The sequence below is a fragment of the Protopterus annectens genome, chromosome 2.part1 (assembly GCF_019279795.1).
Source record: "Protopterus annectens isolate FY-2018-M chromosome 2.part1, PAN1.0, whole genome shotgun sequence".
Classification (NCBI taxonomy): domain Eukaryota; kingdom Metazoa; phylum Chordata; order Ceratodontiformes; family Protopteridae; genus Protopterus; species Protopterus annectens.
The window spans coordinates 644249075-644264992 of record NC_056729.1 but is presented as its reverse complement, the minus strand read 5'-3'; the positions used below and the strand labels follow the sequence as shown (position 1 = coordinate 644264992).

The 15918-nt window shown below is 37.5% G+C and overlaps 1 protein-coding gene across 1 annotated transcript in view; it reads right to left on the bottom strand.

The window, feature by feature from the left end:
- XKR5 (XK related 5) overlaps positions 1 to 15918 on the bottom strand; it is a 482218-nt gene that overhangs the window by 436011 nt on the left and 30289 nt on the right. Inside the window, exon 2 of the mRNA XM_044062383.1 lies at positions 9095 to 9278. Coding sequence (XP_043918318.1) covers positions 9095 to 9278 — 184 coding nt within the window. The remainder of the gene's footprint in view (positions 1 to 9094; positions 9279 to 15918) is intronic.

Genomic DNA, 15918 nt, shown 5'->3' with positions numbered 1-15918 from the left:
GCAGTACAATAAATGCTATGTATATGTAAAGGTAACAGCTGATAACACTGGTGATCTGTGTTCCTTGTGTGAAAAGTTGGATGATTTGCTTGCCATTGTTGGAAGTAAAGCTAGACTTGAGGATGATGATTGCACTTTTGCACTTGGCATGGCTTGGAGAACCATTGTTTCATATATTAAATGACTAGACTGGTAAGATAGATATTGTTAGCCATAGAACAAATAGAACACATGATGCATCTATTGTCTTCAAAGATCATTCAACCCCTATGAAACAAGATGATGCCCCTGCCAACTTTGGAACTCTGGATGCAAGTATTCAGCAGTCTGAGGATCCAGTTTGTTTAGAATTTTATTTATTTATTATTTGATTTATATTTTATTTTTTACCGCTGTTTTTCACTGTTTGTAAGAAGGAAGGGATAACTTGTAGACAATAAGATTTACTTTGATTTATATTTTGTTGTTTTACCTTTTATTTTTCACTGTTGGTTGTTAGAAAATGATAGGTTTTAGACAGGCAAGCTCTAGCCTTACCAAAGGGCCTAGTTAGCTATAAATTCACACAGACTGCAGAGAGGACAATCCAGAGTTTATCTAAACAATGGTATATTGGTTTGTGATTTACTGATTTTTGCTGTTAAAAACAAGTGCAACTGCGAGCAATAGTGAGCAGAAGCTATTACATGCATTCACCCGCAACATAAAGGAGTAACAGCTTTTGTCTGACTTTCAGAACTTGTATAATCAGAACAACTTTACTGGACTTACTTTAGTATTTAGTTGTATATTGCTTGTGTGATTTTTCTCATAGAATTTGATTTAAGTTTTCTTTGATTTCTGTGGTTACTGATTTTGATTATTCTTTTCTTTTATAATTTTTTATTTATTTGAAGCTAAATATTGATCCCTTAAATGAGTATGCCATTAATGATTTGCTAAATCACAAATATCTTGTAGTATAATAAATGTTATGCATATTTAAAGGTAACACCTAATAACACTGGTGAACTGTGTTCCTCATGTAAAAGGCTGGATGATTTGCTTACCATTATTGAAAGTAAATCTAGACTCACTAACAATAATTTCACTTGTGCAATTGGCACGGCTGGGAGAACTGTTGTTACATATTGTAATGACTGGACTGGATTTAAGAGCAAATAGAACACATTTAGGAAATTACATATCTATTGTCTGTAAAGTCTGTAAAGCCCCTGACAACTATGAATTATGGATGCAAGTATAAAGTCTGTAAAGCCCCTGACAACTATGAATTATGGATGCAAGTACTGAGCATTCTGAGGATTCAGTGTTTACAAGGATTCTGGATGCAAGTACTGAGCAATCTGAGGATTCAGTGTTTAGAAGGAAACAAAAAAATGAAAGAAAGCAAGAAATTCACAACAAATAATAAGGAAGGAAAAAGAAACGGACTAATGACTGTAAAGGAAAGAAAATATGCAGCAAAAAAGATACTGCTTTGTTACGTAACACACAGGTTACAGGGAATGATGATATTTTTATATCAGAAAACCTTCAGTCTACAGAAAAAGGCATAATTTTCCAACGGAGAAGGCAGAAAAAAAAAAGAGGCAAGGGACAGGTGAAAATTAAGAAATCAAAACTGAATGTGGAAGGATTGAAGAACATTACCGTAAGAAAAAAAAAAAAAAAAAAAGAGAAAGACAGATGTTGACCACATGACACAAGCTGTGGACTTACAATACCAGCTGGATGAGAATTTAATACACAATGAAAACACTGGGATTAATAAGACTAACAGTCATGAAGATCTATCCTTTGTAACAATTGATAGATCAGATATTACTGTATTAGAAACTGAAGTTTCTTCAGAGCTGGCCAGCAAAGATATTCTTGTAATTGGAGATTCAATTAGTAGAGGAACTGATACTTACATCTGCAGAGATGATAATGAACATCGAATAGTGTTATGCTTGCCAGAAGCAAAAATAGAAGATGTGAGACAAGCCTTGAAACACCTTAAGGTAAAGTATGGATTTGTTTTTATTCATGTTGGTACAAATAATCACCTGCAAGGATTCTCTGACTGTTAGTAGGGAACTGACAGCTCTCTTCGATAGTACAGCTTGTACTGGTGTTATGACATATTTTTCACAAATCACCTATAGAAAGGATAGACAGGTCACGGAGGATGAAAAGATTTTTGGGTAAATACCTACATGGAAAAATGTCCAGTTTTAAAAAAAAAATGGAAATGTGTAAAGCATCCAAGCCTAGTTTTGAGCACACATGTTCAGATGGGATGGTGTGCATGTCATGATCAGATAAGAGAATTTTGCAGTATTTGACAAACACTAGGCAGGATTTTTGCCAGGTCGAAAATTTAATAGTTCACAGATAGCAAAATGTGATGCATCTCGGATGGTTGTTAATGCCAGGAGCATTAATAATAAAGTTTTTTTGATTGGAAAATTTGCTATGTTCCCACAAGATTAACCATGTTTCACAAACAACAACAACATCAAAGAACAATGACTGGAAACCAGTTTCGTCAGGGCATAAATGTTTTTACTGTAACAGACATTATAACAAAAAAATCATGTGGCGGTATTATGATAAGGATTGAAGATAGCTATGAGACCTGTGTTTATTACATGTTCAGTGATAATACCACTACTATAGACTGTGTAACTGTGACAATAAAGACAGCCCTGGAACATATAACAATTGTTGGAGTTTATAGACTACCAAAGTCAAGTGCAGATGACCTAGAGGAATTCATACATTTCTTATATGAAACACAGGAGGGAAGAATAATACTAGCTGGGAACTTAAATTTACCAGAAACAGACTGGAATAATATTGATTCAACAAGGTTAGTAAGGAAATTATTCACAGTGTATATTCAGGAACAATTGCTACAGATTGTAAAAAAAAAGAAAAAAATACCAGGGGACAGACCATACTAGACACTGTTTTTGTTCCCAAAGAAATTACTGTTACTTCAAGTCAAGTTCTACTACCATTGTGCAGTGATCATGGGGTTATAAAGGTTAATTTGTTGCTAGATAATTCTGCCAAACTGAAATCTAAGCCAATGTACAGACAGTTAATTACAGATTATATGGAAGCAAAACAGTTACTATGTAAAACTAACTAGAGTGAGGTTCAGTGGAAAAACTGCAGATGGAATGTGAAAAGGTTTGAATGAGAAATTGTTTGAGTGCAAAAAAAATAAAAAAAAAATTTAACATCAGGATCTAGGCATAAAACATCAGGGGGATATATTCCCATAAGAACAATATATCTGATTAAGGTGAGAGACAAAATATATACGAAATGGAAGAGAGGTTGAACTACAACTTTGAAAACTGAAATAAGCAAGTGTAAGACAAGATCAAGAAAGATCTGAAGAAAATTTATATAAAGATATTGAGTATAATATGAAACCTTTTTAAAGATACACAAGATGTGGAAGGAGTAAAGACACACAAACTGATAAACTGTGTGCAAATTCTAAAATTTATTCTCAGACACAACAGATTATAGATATAGTTACAAAATTTTATGCAAAACAGTAAGTCTCCATAAAAGAGGTGATAAGTTGTCCAAGTGACATCCAGGTAACACCAGATACTGGAATCAAATTAGATCACATTGAAAAAGAACTGCGCAAACTGGACCCAAACAAAGCACAGGGAGGAGATAGAATTATTAACAACGAGCTGAGAACACTTCAGCAAAAACTTACACTACAGTTATCAGTTATTCTAGATCATATATATGGGGAGATTCCTCAAGACTGGAGATATGCGCTTATTAAGCCTGCCTTTAAGGGAAAGGAGAGTAGGACTAACCCAGACCCTTACGTTTACTTTCACGTTGTGGAAAAATAATGGAGAAGGTAATACTGGATAAGTTACTGTCAGAACTGGATAGGGTGGGACTTGAAACCATATATCAGCATGCATATGTTGAAAACAGATCTACTACCTGTAACGTTCTATAACAATGTAACAGGTATGAATGAAAAATTGTGCTGTGATGCAATTTATATAGATTTAACTTCGGCATCTGACAGGGTCATAAACAAAACACTGATCAATAAATTAGTACAACTAGGTATTGATGTGCTCTTGATAAGATGGATAGCTGCATGGCTTACAAATAAGACATGGCAAGTATCACGCACCAACTGGACAGGTGAAATCCTTGGATACAGTCAAGGAGTCCCACAGGGCTCTGTCCTAGGCCCTTACATGTTTAGACTGTATCTTTCAGACCTAACTTTTTCATCTGAGGTGTTCTATAGTCTATATGCAGACGACCTGAAATTGGTAAACTGATTACATGCGTTAGTGATAAGGCATGTCTGTAAAATAACTTGACTAAATTGACTATTTGGGCACAGGAGAATAATATACTGATAAATGCATCAAAAACTAAATACATGAGATTTAGGAGACATAAATTGAAAGGTGAATACTTATTACAGCACATAGGGATAGAAACTGTAGACTCATTTAAGGACCTGGGTATATGGGCAGATTCAGTTATGACTTTTTCTAATCATGTCAGCCAATTGGTTATTGATAGCTATAGAACTATAGGTTGTATAAAAAGATTTATAAAGTCTAGGAAACCAAAAATAATGATGTCATTTTTTGTGGATGACATTAGACCCAAACTTGAGTATGGAATAACAATATGGAAACCCTATAAGAAAACAAGCACAAGTAAACTGGAAAGAGTACAGCGGAAATATACCAAGGGTATCCATGGATGTGAAAATTTAAGTTATTATGAAAGACTAAAATATCTGAACTTGTACAGTATCTCTTACAGATATCTAAGAGGAGAGGTCTTATTCAGGTATACAGGGCATTTGGAGACTACTACTTCTGGAAATGTTTGGGGTTATCAAAAAGTACTACAGAATCATCAGACAACCTATGTAGAAGATTCTATAGGAATGAGAAGTGTAGCCGATGCATGGAACAGACTACCAAACTACATTAAAGCAAGTACTAGTTTAGATATTTTTAAGAACAGCCTGGACACTTATTATATGAACAAGTGTTTTGGTATATTGATAAGCTAGAAGGGCATTCATGCCCTGCTTCAAATATATATCTACTGTTTCTAGTCCCGAGATCTGACTTCTGGTGCTTAAGTTCTTATTTTCACTTTCTTAAAAGTTATGCACCTTTTCATCACTGTAAGCCATTCTCATGGCTGCTTTCACAATGTGTATTTTTTTTTTTTTTAACCAGCACAACTCTGGTAGTGCAGGACATTTTTTAAGCTTATAGCCATGCACCTTGATCAAATTTCATGGTTTATTTTTCCAATATTTCTACCAAGTTCTATTTTTAATTATAATCTGCACACCTATTCTTTTGATAACCATTTAATTTGATTTAAGATCGTGCTGACGCTATACACATCTATGGCTAAATTTAGTATTAAATTGGCTTCTCATAACATTTTTCCCCTAGAATGATAATTTTGTTAAATATACACTATTATATAATGTGCCAGAGAATCGTGCAACTTCAATTCAGTCTTTAGCTTTAGCAATGTGGGTATCAATAGTTTTCCATGGGACCTTATGAATATCAATCCGTAGTTTTATGGTAATTTTTTTCTTGGATATGAAACATTTGTTGGCTTACTACAGTCGTGTGTCTTATGTTTCATCATAGCTATAGTTTCTCCCTCTCAAAACTCAAAAAGGTGTTAAACATTTTAATTGCTTTATCCACTGTGGCATGCCCAAAAATGACCCACTTTACATTCTCATTCTTCTCGGCTATTCCAGTAACAGTCAGAAACAAAATGAACTTCAGGATCCACCCATTCCAGTTTACAAATCAATTACCTTGAAGAAAGATTTCAAAGAGTTTTTAGTTGCATCATGTCTCACACTTATGTCCAGTTCTGACACTAGGCGACCTACAGGTTGAGAAGCAAGCAATAATGCCTGACAGGGTATCACCCACGCAGTGGACGGTCTTTACAGCCCCAGAAGGGTGTTATTTCCCCAATAACCGACACCTTAATGGGCATTACTGAGCTTTGAGAATGGGCTGCTAAACTGTTTGGATTTTTTCTAAGATATGTATTATATATGTAAATGTAACTCAGTCTAGAATCAATTAGGCAAAATTAAGTTAAATGTGTTATTATGAGTTTGAATAAAAATATAAATCACCCAATCCATATAATGTAAAATTATCCTATGCATAAATTTATACACAAATTTAAAAAAAAAAAAAAAAAATCAAACAACGGACTTGATAAAATCCTTGCCATCCTTCGTTTTAAAACTACTTAATCCTAGTGCACTATCGGCATCTCTAGCACATCTGTAATATAAAACTATTCTAGTATCAATGCCTTAGCAAGTATGAGCAATTATTTTCACAGGTTCATAGGCATTTACTAGGGTATGAATTTCCTGTTCCCCACCCAATTGTCCAAGTTACACTTGAACTGGGTTAAGAAGGAACTCTGCTTTACATGGATGGGGAGCCTGTTCCAGAGATGGTGTAGGTCTCAGAGATGCATGCCTGTCTCTCCAGCGGGTTCTATTTATATCACAGGCATAGTTAAAGTCTTTGGAACAGGCAGTTCTGGTGTTGTTTGTTTTGTGGATATGCAGGAGGTTCATCAGAGTGAGGTCTGACAATGCCCTGTATGCCAGGCATAGATCTCTGCTCAACAGCCTGTAGGAGACAGAATACAGGGATAGGGCCTTGAGATGGTCTGCACATGACATGTTACTTACGCCCTGTATTCTTTTAGTGAGGAACCTCTGTGGACATTCAGATTGTTGCATATGCCTGGTGAGGTACATACCAAAGGGGGCAATGTATTCAAGGATAGGTCTGACGAATGCCAAATACAGTGGAACAATGACTTTCTTGGACCTAAATGCCATACCTTTGTTTATAAGTTGCACAACAGAATGGCTTCCTCACTACTGCAGATTCATGATGGTCAAAGGATAGATTACTGTAATACCTCTCAACTGTACAGATTTTCACAGACTGTCCAGATTTTTGCCTCATATTTTTGGTGTGCTCCTCATAAAAATTGTGTTTTTTTTTTTTTTTGACAAATTATCGGGATGATCTAAGGATTAAAATTACTGAAAAAATTACATGCATTTGAGTTTGACTTCATAGCCTTCAGAAAGTGAATGTTAACACAAATCCTGCTATTCTAGCAACTTTCTAAATTTGTAAGAGCAATATTTAAAATGTGTCCCTATTTTGGGCCTTTGTCCCCCATTATGACAGGCTTTATCCAGATTTCTTGCGCTAAGAGATTGAGAGGTAGGATTACAGTCTGTGTGTGTCCCTAAGTACCTGACTAGTGAGTTAACTCTAAGGGGTGTGTTGTAAATATAATAGTTAACCAGGGGAGGATGACTTCCTGAAGGATACTGTTACGCATGGGTTGGCATTTAGTTTTAGTCCATGGCTCTGACATCAGTTGTATGTCTGTGTCAGCCCTTCCTGAAAAACATTTGTGTCAATGTGAGATTCAATAACAGTTCCTAATTTGCAGTCATCTGTAAATTTAGTCAGCCAGAGACTGTTGACATTGCCCTTTACTTCAGAGAAGTAAATGCCAAAAAAAAAGGAGTGGTCCCAGGACTGAACCCTGAGGGACTCCACTTGTAAATGGCCTCTTTGCAGAGAGTGACTCCCCAATTCTAACTTCCTGGATTCTGTCTGTGAGCCAGCTGGCTATCCACCAGGTAACATACGGGTTTGTACCCAACCTCTTAAGTTTGTCAACAATGCCTAACTAGAGTATTGTGCCAAATGCCTTGGCCAGGTCAAGGAAGGCAATGTGAACCATTTTGCACTCATCCATTGCTTTGATGACCTTCTCAAAAATGTGCACCAGGCTGAGTAGGCATGACCTACCCTTGATGAAACCACATTGGATTGGGTCCAGTGTCTGGAGGTTTCCTGTATCATCACTGATCACTTCCATGGTAATTCTTTCCATGGCTTTGTATAAGAAACGAGTAAGACTTATGGGTCTCTGTTTTCCAGGATCTGTAGATGGCCCACCTTTGTGCAGAGGGATGACTGTTGCTGTTCTCCATTCATGAGACACAAAGGCTTTTTGGAGGCTACAGTTAAAAAACAATTCCAGAGGGTCTGATAGGTCATGTTTCATGCTATTTAAAAGGCATCCTGGGATACTGTCTCTGGGCCTACTGATGCAGTGTTCTTGGCCTCAGAGACAGTATTAAGGACCTGTTCCCCAAGTGAAAGCAGGGGAAGTTGTATTTGATGGTATTTCCTGAAGGAAAGCTGACAGGGAGAGAGGGGGTAAAGTTGGAGCTGAATTTGTTGGCCAGTAAGTTTGCTATATCTCCTGCCTCAGTACAGGTGGCTCCGTTTACAATGAGCTCTGTATACAATTGTGTAATACCTTTGAAACAGTGGACATAGCTAAAGAATGCCTTGTGGTTGTCCTTGGCCTGGGAGGCTAAATTTACTTCAAATTTGGCTTTGATAGACTATTTGTCCTCCTAGCTGTTTGTTTAGTTTAATGAGAAAGTACTTTTATCCTGCAGTGTGCTGCACCTCCTAAATTTTGCCATGCTTTTCTTCTATTGATTTTGTGATTCCACCATGGTAGATTACTTTTTGAGTTAGTTCTGTACTTCTTCCTGGTGGGTACAGCCATCTCTATGCAGATATTAAAATGCTTCCGTCCTAGTTTTGAAAAAAAATCGACTTTTGGTATTAGAAAAAAATGGATGTTGATCGTGATCATGGTAACTGGAAAACATTTCTTCAGTATAGAGAACTGTGCTGGCATTTTAATTTGATGCTAATATACTCCTCCCCCTTTACAATATATGCACCAATGACTGGGAGTACAAAACATTTATTGAACACACACACTCACAGTAGTAACTGCTTACTAGAAAAAAAATACAGACAAACTGAGTACAATACAATTTTCTCCCCACTTATAACTTGGTTACTTTCTTATAAGCCAAAAACAAATAACATAAGAAAGTTAAGAAAAATAAAGAAAGTACAATTTATCGACAGTATGTAGAATATAGAGTCCTCACCTTTTAACTATCCCTAGCTGTAATGCGTGCATTGTTAACAGAGAACAGCTTCGTGGGTGGCCATCAGCTCGGAACCACATGTAGCTGAGCACCTGGGTACAACAGGCTGGCAGCAGAAATGCAAAGGTCAACCAACCCCATAAGTATTGTCGCATCAAGAAACAATGGACAATTGTATAAATCACTAACATATGTAGAAAAAAAAAGAAAACAGCAGTTAGACAACTTCAAGTAAAGCAATTCAACAAAAAGATAAATAAGCTTAATTCTACTTCAAATACTACACTTCACAAGTACTACATTTCACACTGAACAACTTTTTCTTATTAGGAATATACCAGCGAATCATACTACCAGTGACAGATAAAAATAACTGGCCTTTTGTTTTTTGACCAGACATGTCGAACAAGACAGACTTTTTTCTACAGTAGAACATTTCTTCCAAAGTCTTTATCAGAAGAACAAAGGGCAGTACATATTACAAAAATACAGTATTTATGTTAAAATATAGCCCCCAACAAATCAATTAAAAAACTGAAATTAGTGAATTGTAGAAGAGTTTTGGTAATCAGTGTGCTACACAGCATATAAAAAATGACATTCTGACTGAAGTATGTTTTGTGGTGATTAAACATTTATACAAGCATCCTTTACGTCAATGATGCACAACCTTTTTTTGGGGAAGGCCACTACACGAATTCTTAATGCATCTGAGGGCCACCTCAAGACATAGTAAGTTGTCACAAGTTAACAATACGTACAGGTGACTGGCTTTTTTACTTAAGACAGCAGTCATGAAATTGCCTGTTTTCTACATCAACTTTGCATTTAACTTTATTCTAGCTTGCAGCCATGACTTATTACAAACTCTTGCAGAAAGTTACTACTGTTTACAGACTACAAGTTATAAACAACAAAGAATAGTTACTTCCGCGGCTAAAATTAGAGGTGTGCGCAAATGCAGTCAATTAGGTAAGGAAGCACAAGTTGGAAAGTTTGCGTGAGTGGAGTAAAGGCATAGCATTTTTTCACTTTTTTTTTTTTTTTTTTAATTTTTGGTTATTCTCTGGGGCCCAGATGGTGTTGCGTCAAGGGCCGGATTTGGCCCCGGGGCTATACATTGTGCACCACTGCTTTAAGTTTATAAGCTCATTAAAAATTTAGCCGGATTCAGAGTAAAAACTACAGGACACAGACTAGCTAAAGTCTTAACTATGTAATACTTTAGATGGTCTGTAACTCTCAAGTGTACCTGCTTCAGAACAGGCTTCCTAGACATGTGAAGCAGAGTTTGTCTATTACCTAGTTTAAGTGCAACCTAGACCAGTGGATAATAGGAAATTTACACCGGAACTGGCACCCTTGTCCCTTATGGACAGAAGTAGAGGTAGCTTTTAAATGCCTGGCTCTCAATGTCCTATTTGCATACAGGACATCATTATTCCTTTGGGAAAACCTGGCTAGGCTTAGAAAGGCCCCCTGGGTCATTAGCCTAGCAACAGTCTATGAACCCATTATGATGAATGTCCTTATTCTGGCTCCTAAAAAGGCAACACTCTTCACAGCTACACAGTGAAAGGTCTGCCACATATACATTATTAAGAATGCTTTTAACAGCTACACATGTTAAGTAGTATCGAATTATATTAATTTGTAAAAAGAATGAAAAGAACAAACTGACACATTCTAACTATCCTGTGAGTTTCCTATCTGAAGTTGTTAGTAATCTGGTTTGGATGTTATGTGGAGTATTTTGCAGGCTCTTTAAGTGTTTTCAGGCACAGAAGTGTTCTTTGTTGCATGAGAAGGAAAACATTAAGTAAAGGATGTTTTCTTTTGTTGCATCTTGAATTAAAGAAATAGCAGTCAAGGCAGAAATTAAACCTAATGGATCAGAAAGAAAAACATTGCAATATATTAAAGAAACTGAGTAGACATGGCAGCATGCTAAGAAAAGATTCATGGACACAACTAGGTGAAAGAAAAAGAATAAAAGATTTGAGGGAAAGCAAAAACTAATGCACAAGGTCTATATGATGAAATTAGTATTCTGAGCTATGTGTACTATATTGAGATGAGTTTCAAAACATGAAGCGTTTCTGTGCAGTAAGCAACTGGAAGAATTATTGGTTTAAATTTATGAAAAAACTACAGCTGTTAAAAGTTTGAAATTAGGAAAAATATTTTAGTATGGAACATATAACTGAAAAGTTTCCTGCTGCAGTTGGATTGTTTATAGAAACATTTTGGAATTTTTAAGGAAAAAAAGCCCCTACTTCTGTTGAGGGAGGGTGTAAAGTCCTTACCAATTTAGGGTGGTAAGTGTGGTATTAAGAAATCAGGCTTCTATTGTATGATCTTTTTTAGTCGATTTGTGAACTAGAATGAGAAATACTTAGCTGATAATTACTTCAGAGAATTCTGCAGCTCCCATGGATTTAGACAGAACGGATAGCTATCTTGTCCTCCAAAGATTATGGACAGAACTGCTCCAGAACTAGAAAACAGATACTAGAAATAACACGGATATAATTTGTGAACCTATGAGCTCAAGTAAGGAGATGCATTGAAACTTCCAAGATGGCTGCACATGGATCAACAGCTTGACTTTGGCTCTCCCAGTGTGAAAAAAGAAACAGAGCTAAGGGCCAGAAACCTTGCAAAGTTTAGAAAATTCAGTTATTGGCTTGTAAGTACACTACCTGGGTGAGGTGCCAACAAAGAAGAAACAGAGTCTGCAAGAAAATCAACTAGAAAAGGTAAAGCGAAAACACTGACTAGGAATAATCCTGCAGCTGTTCAGCAAAAAGCAGTTCAAGCTCCAGCTTTGGTACAAGACATGGCTTCCAGTAATCTAGAGGAAAAATAAATAAATAAAATGTGCTCAGAGCTGATAAAAATGAACAAAACCTTGAAGTATATCAACTCAAATAACAAAAGTATGGAACGATGGAAGAAGCATTAAACAGGTATTCAGATGACCTAATAAAACTACAAAAATCAGAGGATGAAATGAAGAAATGGCCAGCTGAGTACGAGACTGCTCAAGAAGAAATGCTTCAAAACATGGTAGAGTTAGATGACAAAGCATGCAGTAAACACCTGAGATTTTTTGCTGTACCAAAGAAACTGGAAGGAACAGACTGTATTAATTTTATGAAAGGACAAATAAGCAATTGGAATGGTATTCCACAGCAGGATATTAATTGAAAAACCACATAGCATGTATGCTCCAAACCTGGCCATGAGAAAGCAACCAAGACCTGTATTAGTAAAGATGCAATCATACCAGCAAAAATAATTAACCCTAACAAAACTGTGGCAAAAGGGCAAGTATTAAAAATAGAGACAGGAGAATGTTTGTAGAAAGTGATTATTCACTGTACACCAGGCAGAAGAGAAGCAAATTTATCCCAGCAATCAGGGAATATAGAAAGGCAAGTGTGAGATTCGAGCTGCTCTACCAAGCCATCTTCAGAATATTTTTCCTGATAGATGAAAATAATTTGATGGAGAACAGGTTAAAGAGAAAATACAAATTTTGTCCAACAAAAAGTGAGCCATCAGACAGAAGGGGACACTGCTTCTCATTCGTCTGATAATAAAACTTACAGAGAGACTTTGTCAGCGAACCTTTTCTAATGTTCCAAATGAAAATGCTTGAGAAACAGAAAAAAAAAGCACAGGAGCCGACTACAAGAATCAAGAATCCTTGGACCTGGGAGATTTAGATTAAAAGGAAGACCAATAACATTGAAATTAAATAAATGTGAGACTGTAAAGCATCAATCACATTTGTGAAATATGGCTTTACCAGGACTTTGGTTGACTTTTTTAAACTTGTGGGTGACTGAAACACATATGCCCCAGTTCACATCACTAATATTTGAAGGACACTGAGGGGAAGGAGGAAAAAAAAAAAGAATAGTAACTAAATAAAATAAAAGCTATGTACTCACCATCTGTGTTGTCCATTTTCATTCTTCTTCACTGTTGGGTCATCAGATCTGACATCATATCCAACTCTGCCTTATCTTAAAGACTTAAGGATACAAGTCTTGAGCTCCTCCCTCTCCCATTATTCATCATACCTGTTCTAACCCCTCAGATTAAATTTGCTGTCTTACACAGCAGCAGCATGCATATCAGAAGGAAGGAAAAAGAACAGATCAAAGAATCTGGGGCCCAAGCCATGAGCCCAAGGGTTCCAAAAACCTCCAGATAACATCTCAAAGACACGTAGGCTGGGGGCTGGTTGGGAGGGAAGTGAGGAAGAATGAAAATGGACAACACAAATGCCAAGTTATGGTGAGTACATAACTTCTATATCTGATGTTGCCGTTTTCATTCTTCCTCACTGTTAGGTCAGAGTCCCCAGCTACATAACTCCTGGGTGGCACCTAAGGATGAATATGCCAGAGCACTGTCGACCCAAAGGATGTTCTGCTTCTAGAAACAATGTCCAATTTATAATGTGAGACAAAGGTACGAGTCTTAGACCAAGTGGCAGTAACACATATCTCATCAACTAAAGTTGGTACAGTGAGCTTTAGGAGGACTAGGTAATTGTATTTTTACTATTTATTACCATAAAGGTATTCAATCAATCAGTTATCCATTTAGCCAAGGTAATCTTGGATACTGCTCGACCCAAGGAATTAGCTGAAAAGGATATAAAGAGTTGATCGGACTTTCTATGCCTTTTTTGCCTTGTGCAGATAGGAACGTAATTTTCTATTGTCATCAAGGAGATGCAACATACACTCTCCTTGGTTCGAAAAATTTGGAAAGAAAACCGGTAACTGAACTGACTGGTTAATGTTAGATTCTGTTGCTACTTCAGGTATAAAGAAAGTGTCAGTTCTCAAGGAAACTCTTTATAAAAAATGATGTAAGGGGGTTTGGCTGATTGAGCTTGCAATTCGGATACTCCTTTGGCTGAAGTGACGGATACTCCTTTGGCTGAAGTGATGGCTACCAAAGATGAATAAGTCACAATTGTTGGCTGCTTCGAATGGCTTTTGAGTGAGACCTTTAAGTACAATAGTAAGATCCCAAGGTGGAGACGGAGCTTTTATTGGTGGTCTTAATAAAACAATTCCTTGCATAAAAGCCTTGCATAATCTTGATGAAGAAATAGCAGAAGATCCTGTTCCTCAATGAAAATTGGATACAGCAGCTAGCTGTAACTTTATGGTAGAAAAACTGGCACCTTCATGGTAAATTGCATGTCAGGGCTGAAAAGGGTTTATATTCCCTTTTGAAACCTAAATTGAAAAACTTTTCCACTTACTGTTATAGACTTTTTTTGTGGAAGCCTTCAGAGAGGCCAAGATTATGTTCAGTACTGGGGAAGCTAGCTTGGACTTTCATACAATCACCAGAATTGCAGAAATCATGCAGTCTTAGGGTGTGCAGACTGGGCTGGAGATGTTCTGACAGGTGAGAAACAAGGCCCTGACTGGATCCAGGATACTTGAGGTGAGATCATAGGAAGAGGAACCAAACCTGACAAGGCCAGAAGGGTGCAATGAGGATAACTGTGCTCTTCAGCGTGCTGGCTTTCGGGAGAAATCTCTAAGGAGAGTCAAGGGTTGGTGGGGGGGTTGGTAAGCATAAAGGAGGCCCAGGGCTAGTCATGAACTACAGCATCCCTTTGTGACTCCCCCTTTGGAGGAATCGGCGAAAAGTATTTGGTGCATTTGGTGTTTAGAGGAGAAGCGAAGAGGCTGTAGCAAGGCTGGCCCCATTGGGCTGAAAACGTCAATCGCTATTGAGTGACTGAGGGACCACTCGTGCGGGGTCTGAATGGAACTGCTGAGCCTGTCTACTAGCATGTTGGTGTCCCCGGGAATGTGTGTTGCAATTAGAAAGGATTATGAAGAGATCGCCCACTCCCAAACCATCATGGGCTCTCTGCATAATGGGTAAAACTGGGTTCCTCCTTGTTTGTTTATATACCATACTGACAGGTTGTCTGCATGAAATGTGATAGCCCCCAGAGGGAACAGTTCCTGAAAGGCTTGCAATGCAAAAAGGACCGCTCTCATCTCTAGGACATTAATATACAACTTGGTCTCATCAGGGAACCATTCACCTTGGACATCTTTCCCTGATAATGCCCCCCCACCCCAACTTGGAAGCGTCCGTGGTCACTGTGGCTATTGGGGGGGCAGTCTGTCCAGATGTAGACAGCTTCTGTAGACTGGCGTTTGTTTGATAGGAACACATAGTGGCTCGTAAAGAATTGACCACTAAACAGCCAGTGTCCATTGAAGAACTCACATAAAAAATCTTGCCAAAGGTATTAGGATGGTGAATGCTGACATAGATCCTAGTGTCCCAAGGACTAACTTAGCTAGTGGAGTTAGATGGTCTAACAAGTCCTGGACTTGATGTCAGAGAGCTTATACAATGCAGGGGTAACAAAACTATTTGTGCTGGAGTGTTCAATTACCTTCCTACAAATTCTAGATTCTGCACAGGAGTCGGGTTGGATTTCATTAGATTTATGGGAATCCCCACAGGAATTGAAGATTTGGATTAGGTATTCCCTGGTTTGAATCAGTCGATGCCTTGTTGGTGAAGTAAGGAACCAAATGCCAAGTAGGGAAACAAATGGAATCCTTTAGCCTCAGGTGGGCTGTGACAGCTGTCATACATTTGGCAAACACCCAGGGAGCTGTGGTGAGTTCAAAGGGCATTGCTCTGAATTGGTAATGATTGTCCCCCAGCCAAAAGTGCAGGTGTCTCCTGGAGCATTTGTTCATTTTGATACAATACACATCCTGGAGATCTATGGAGCACATCCAATCGTCCTTGCA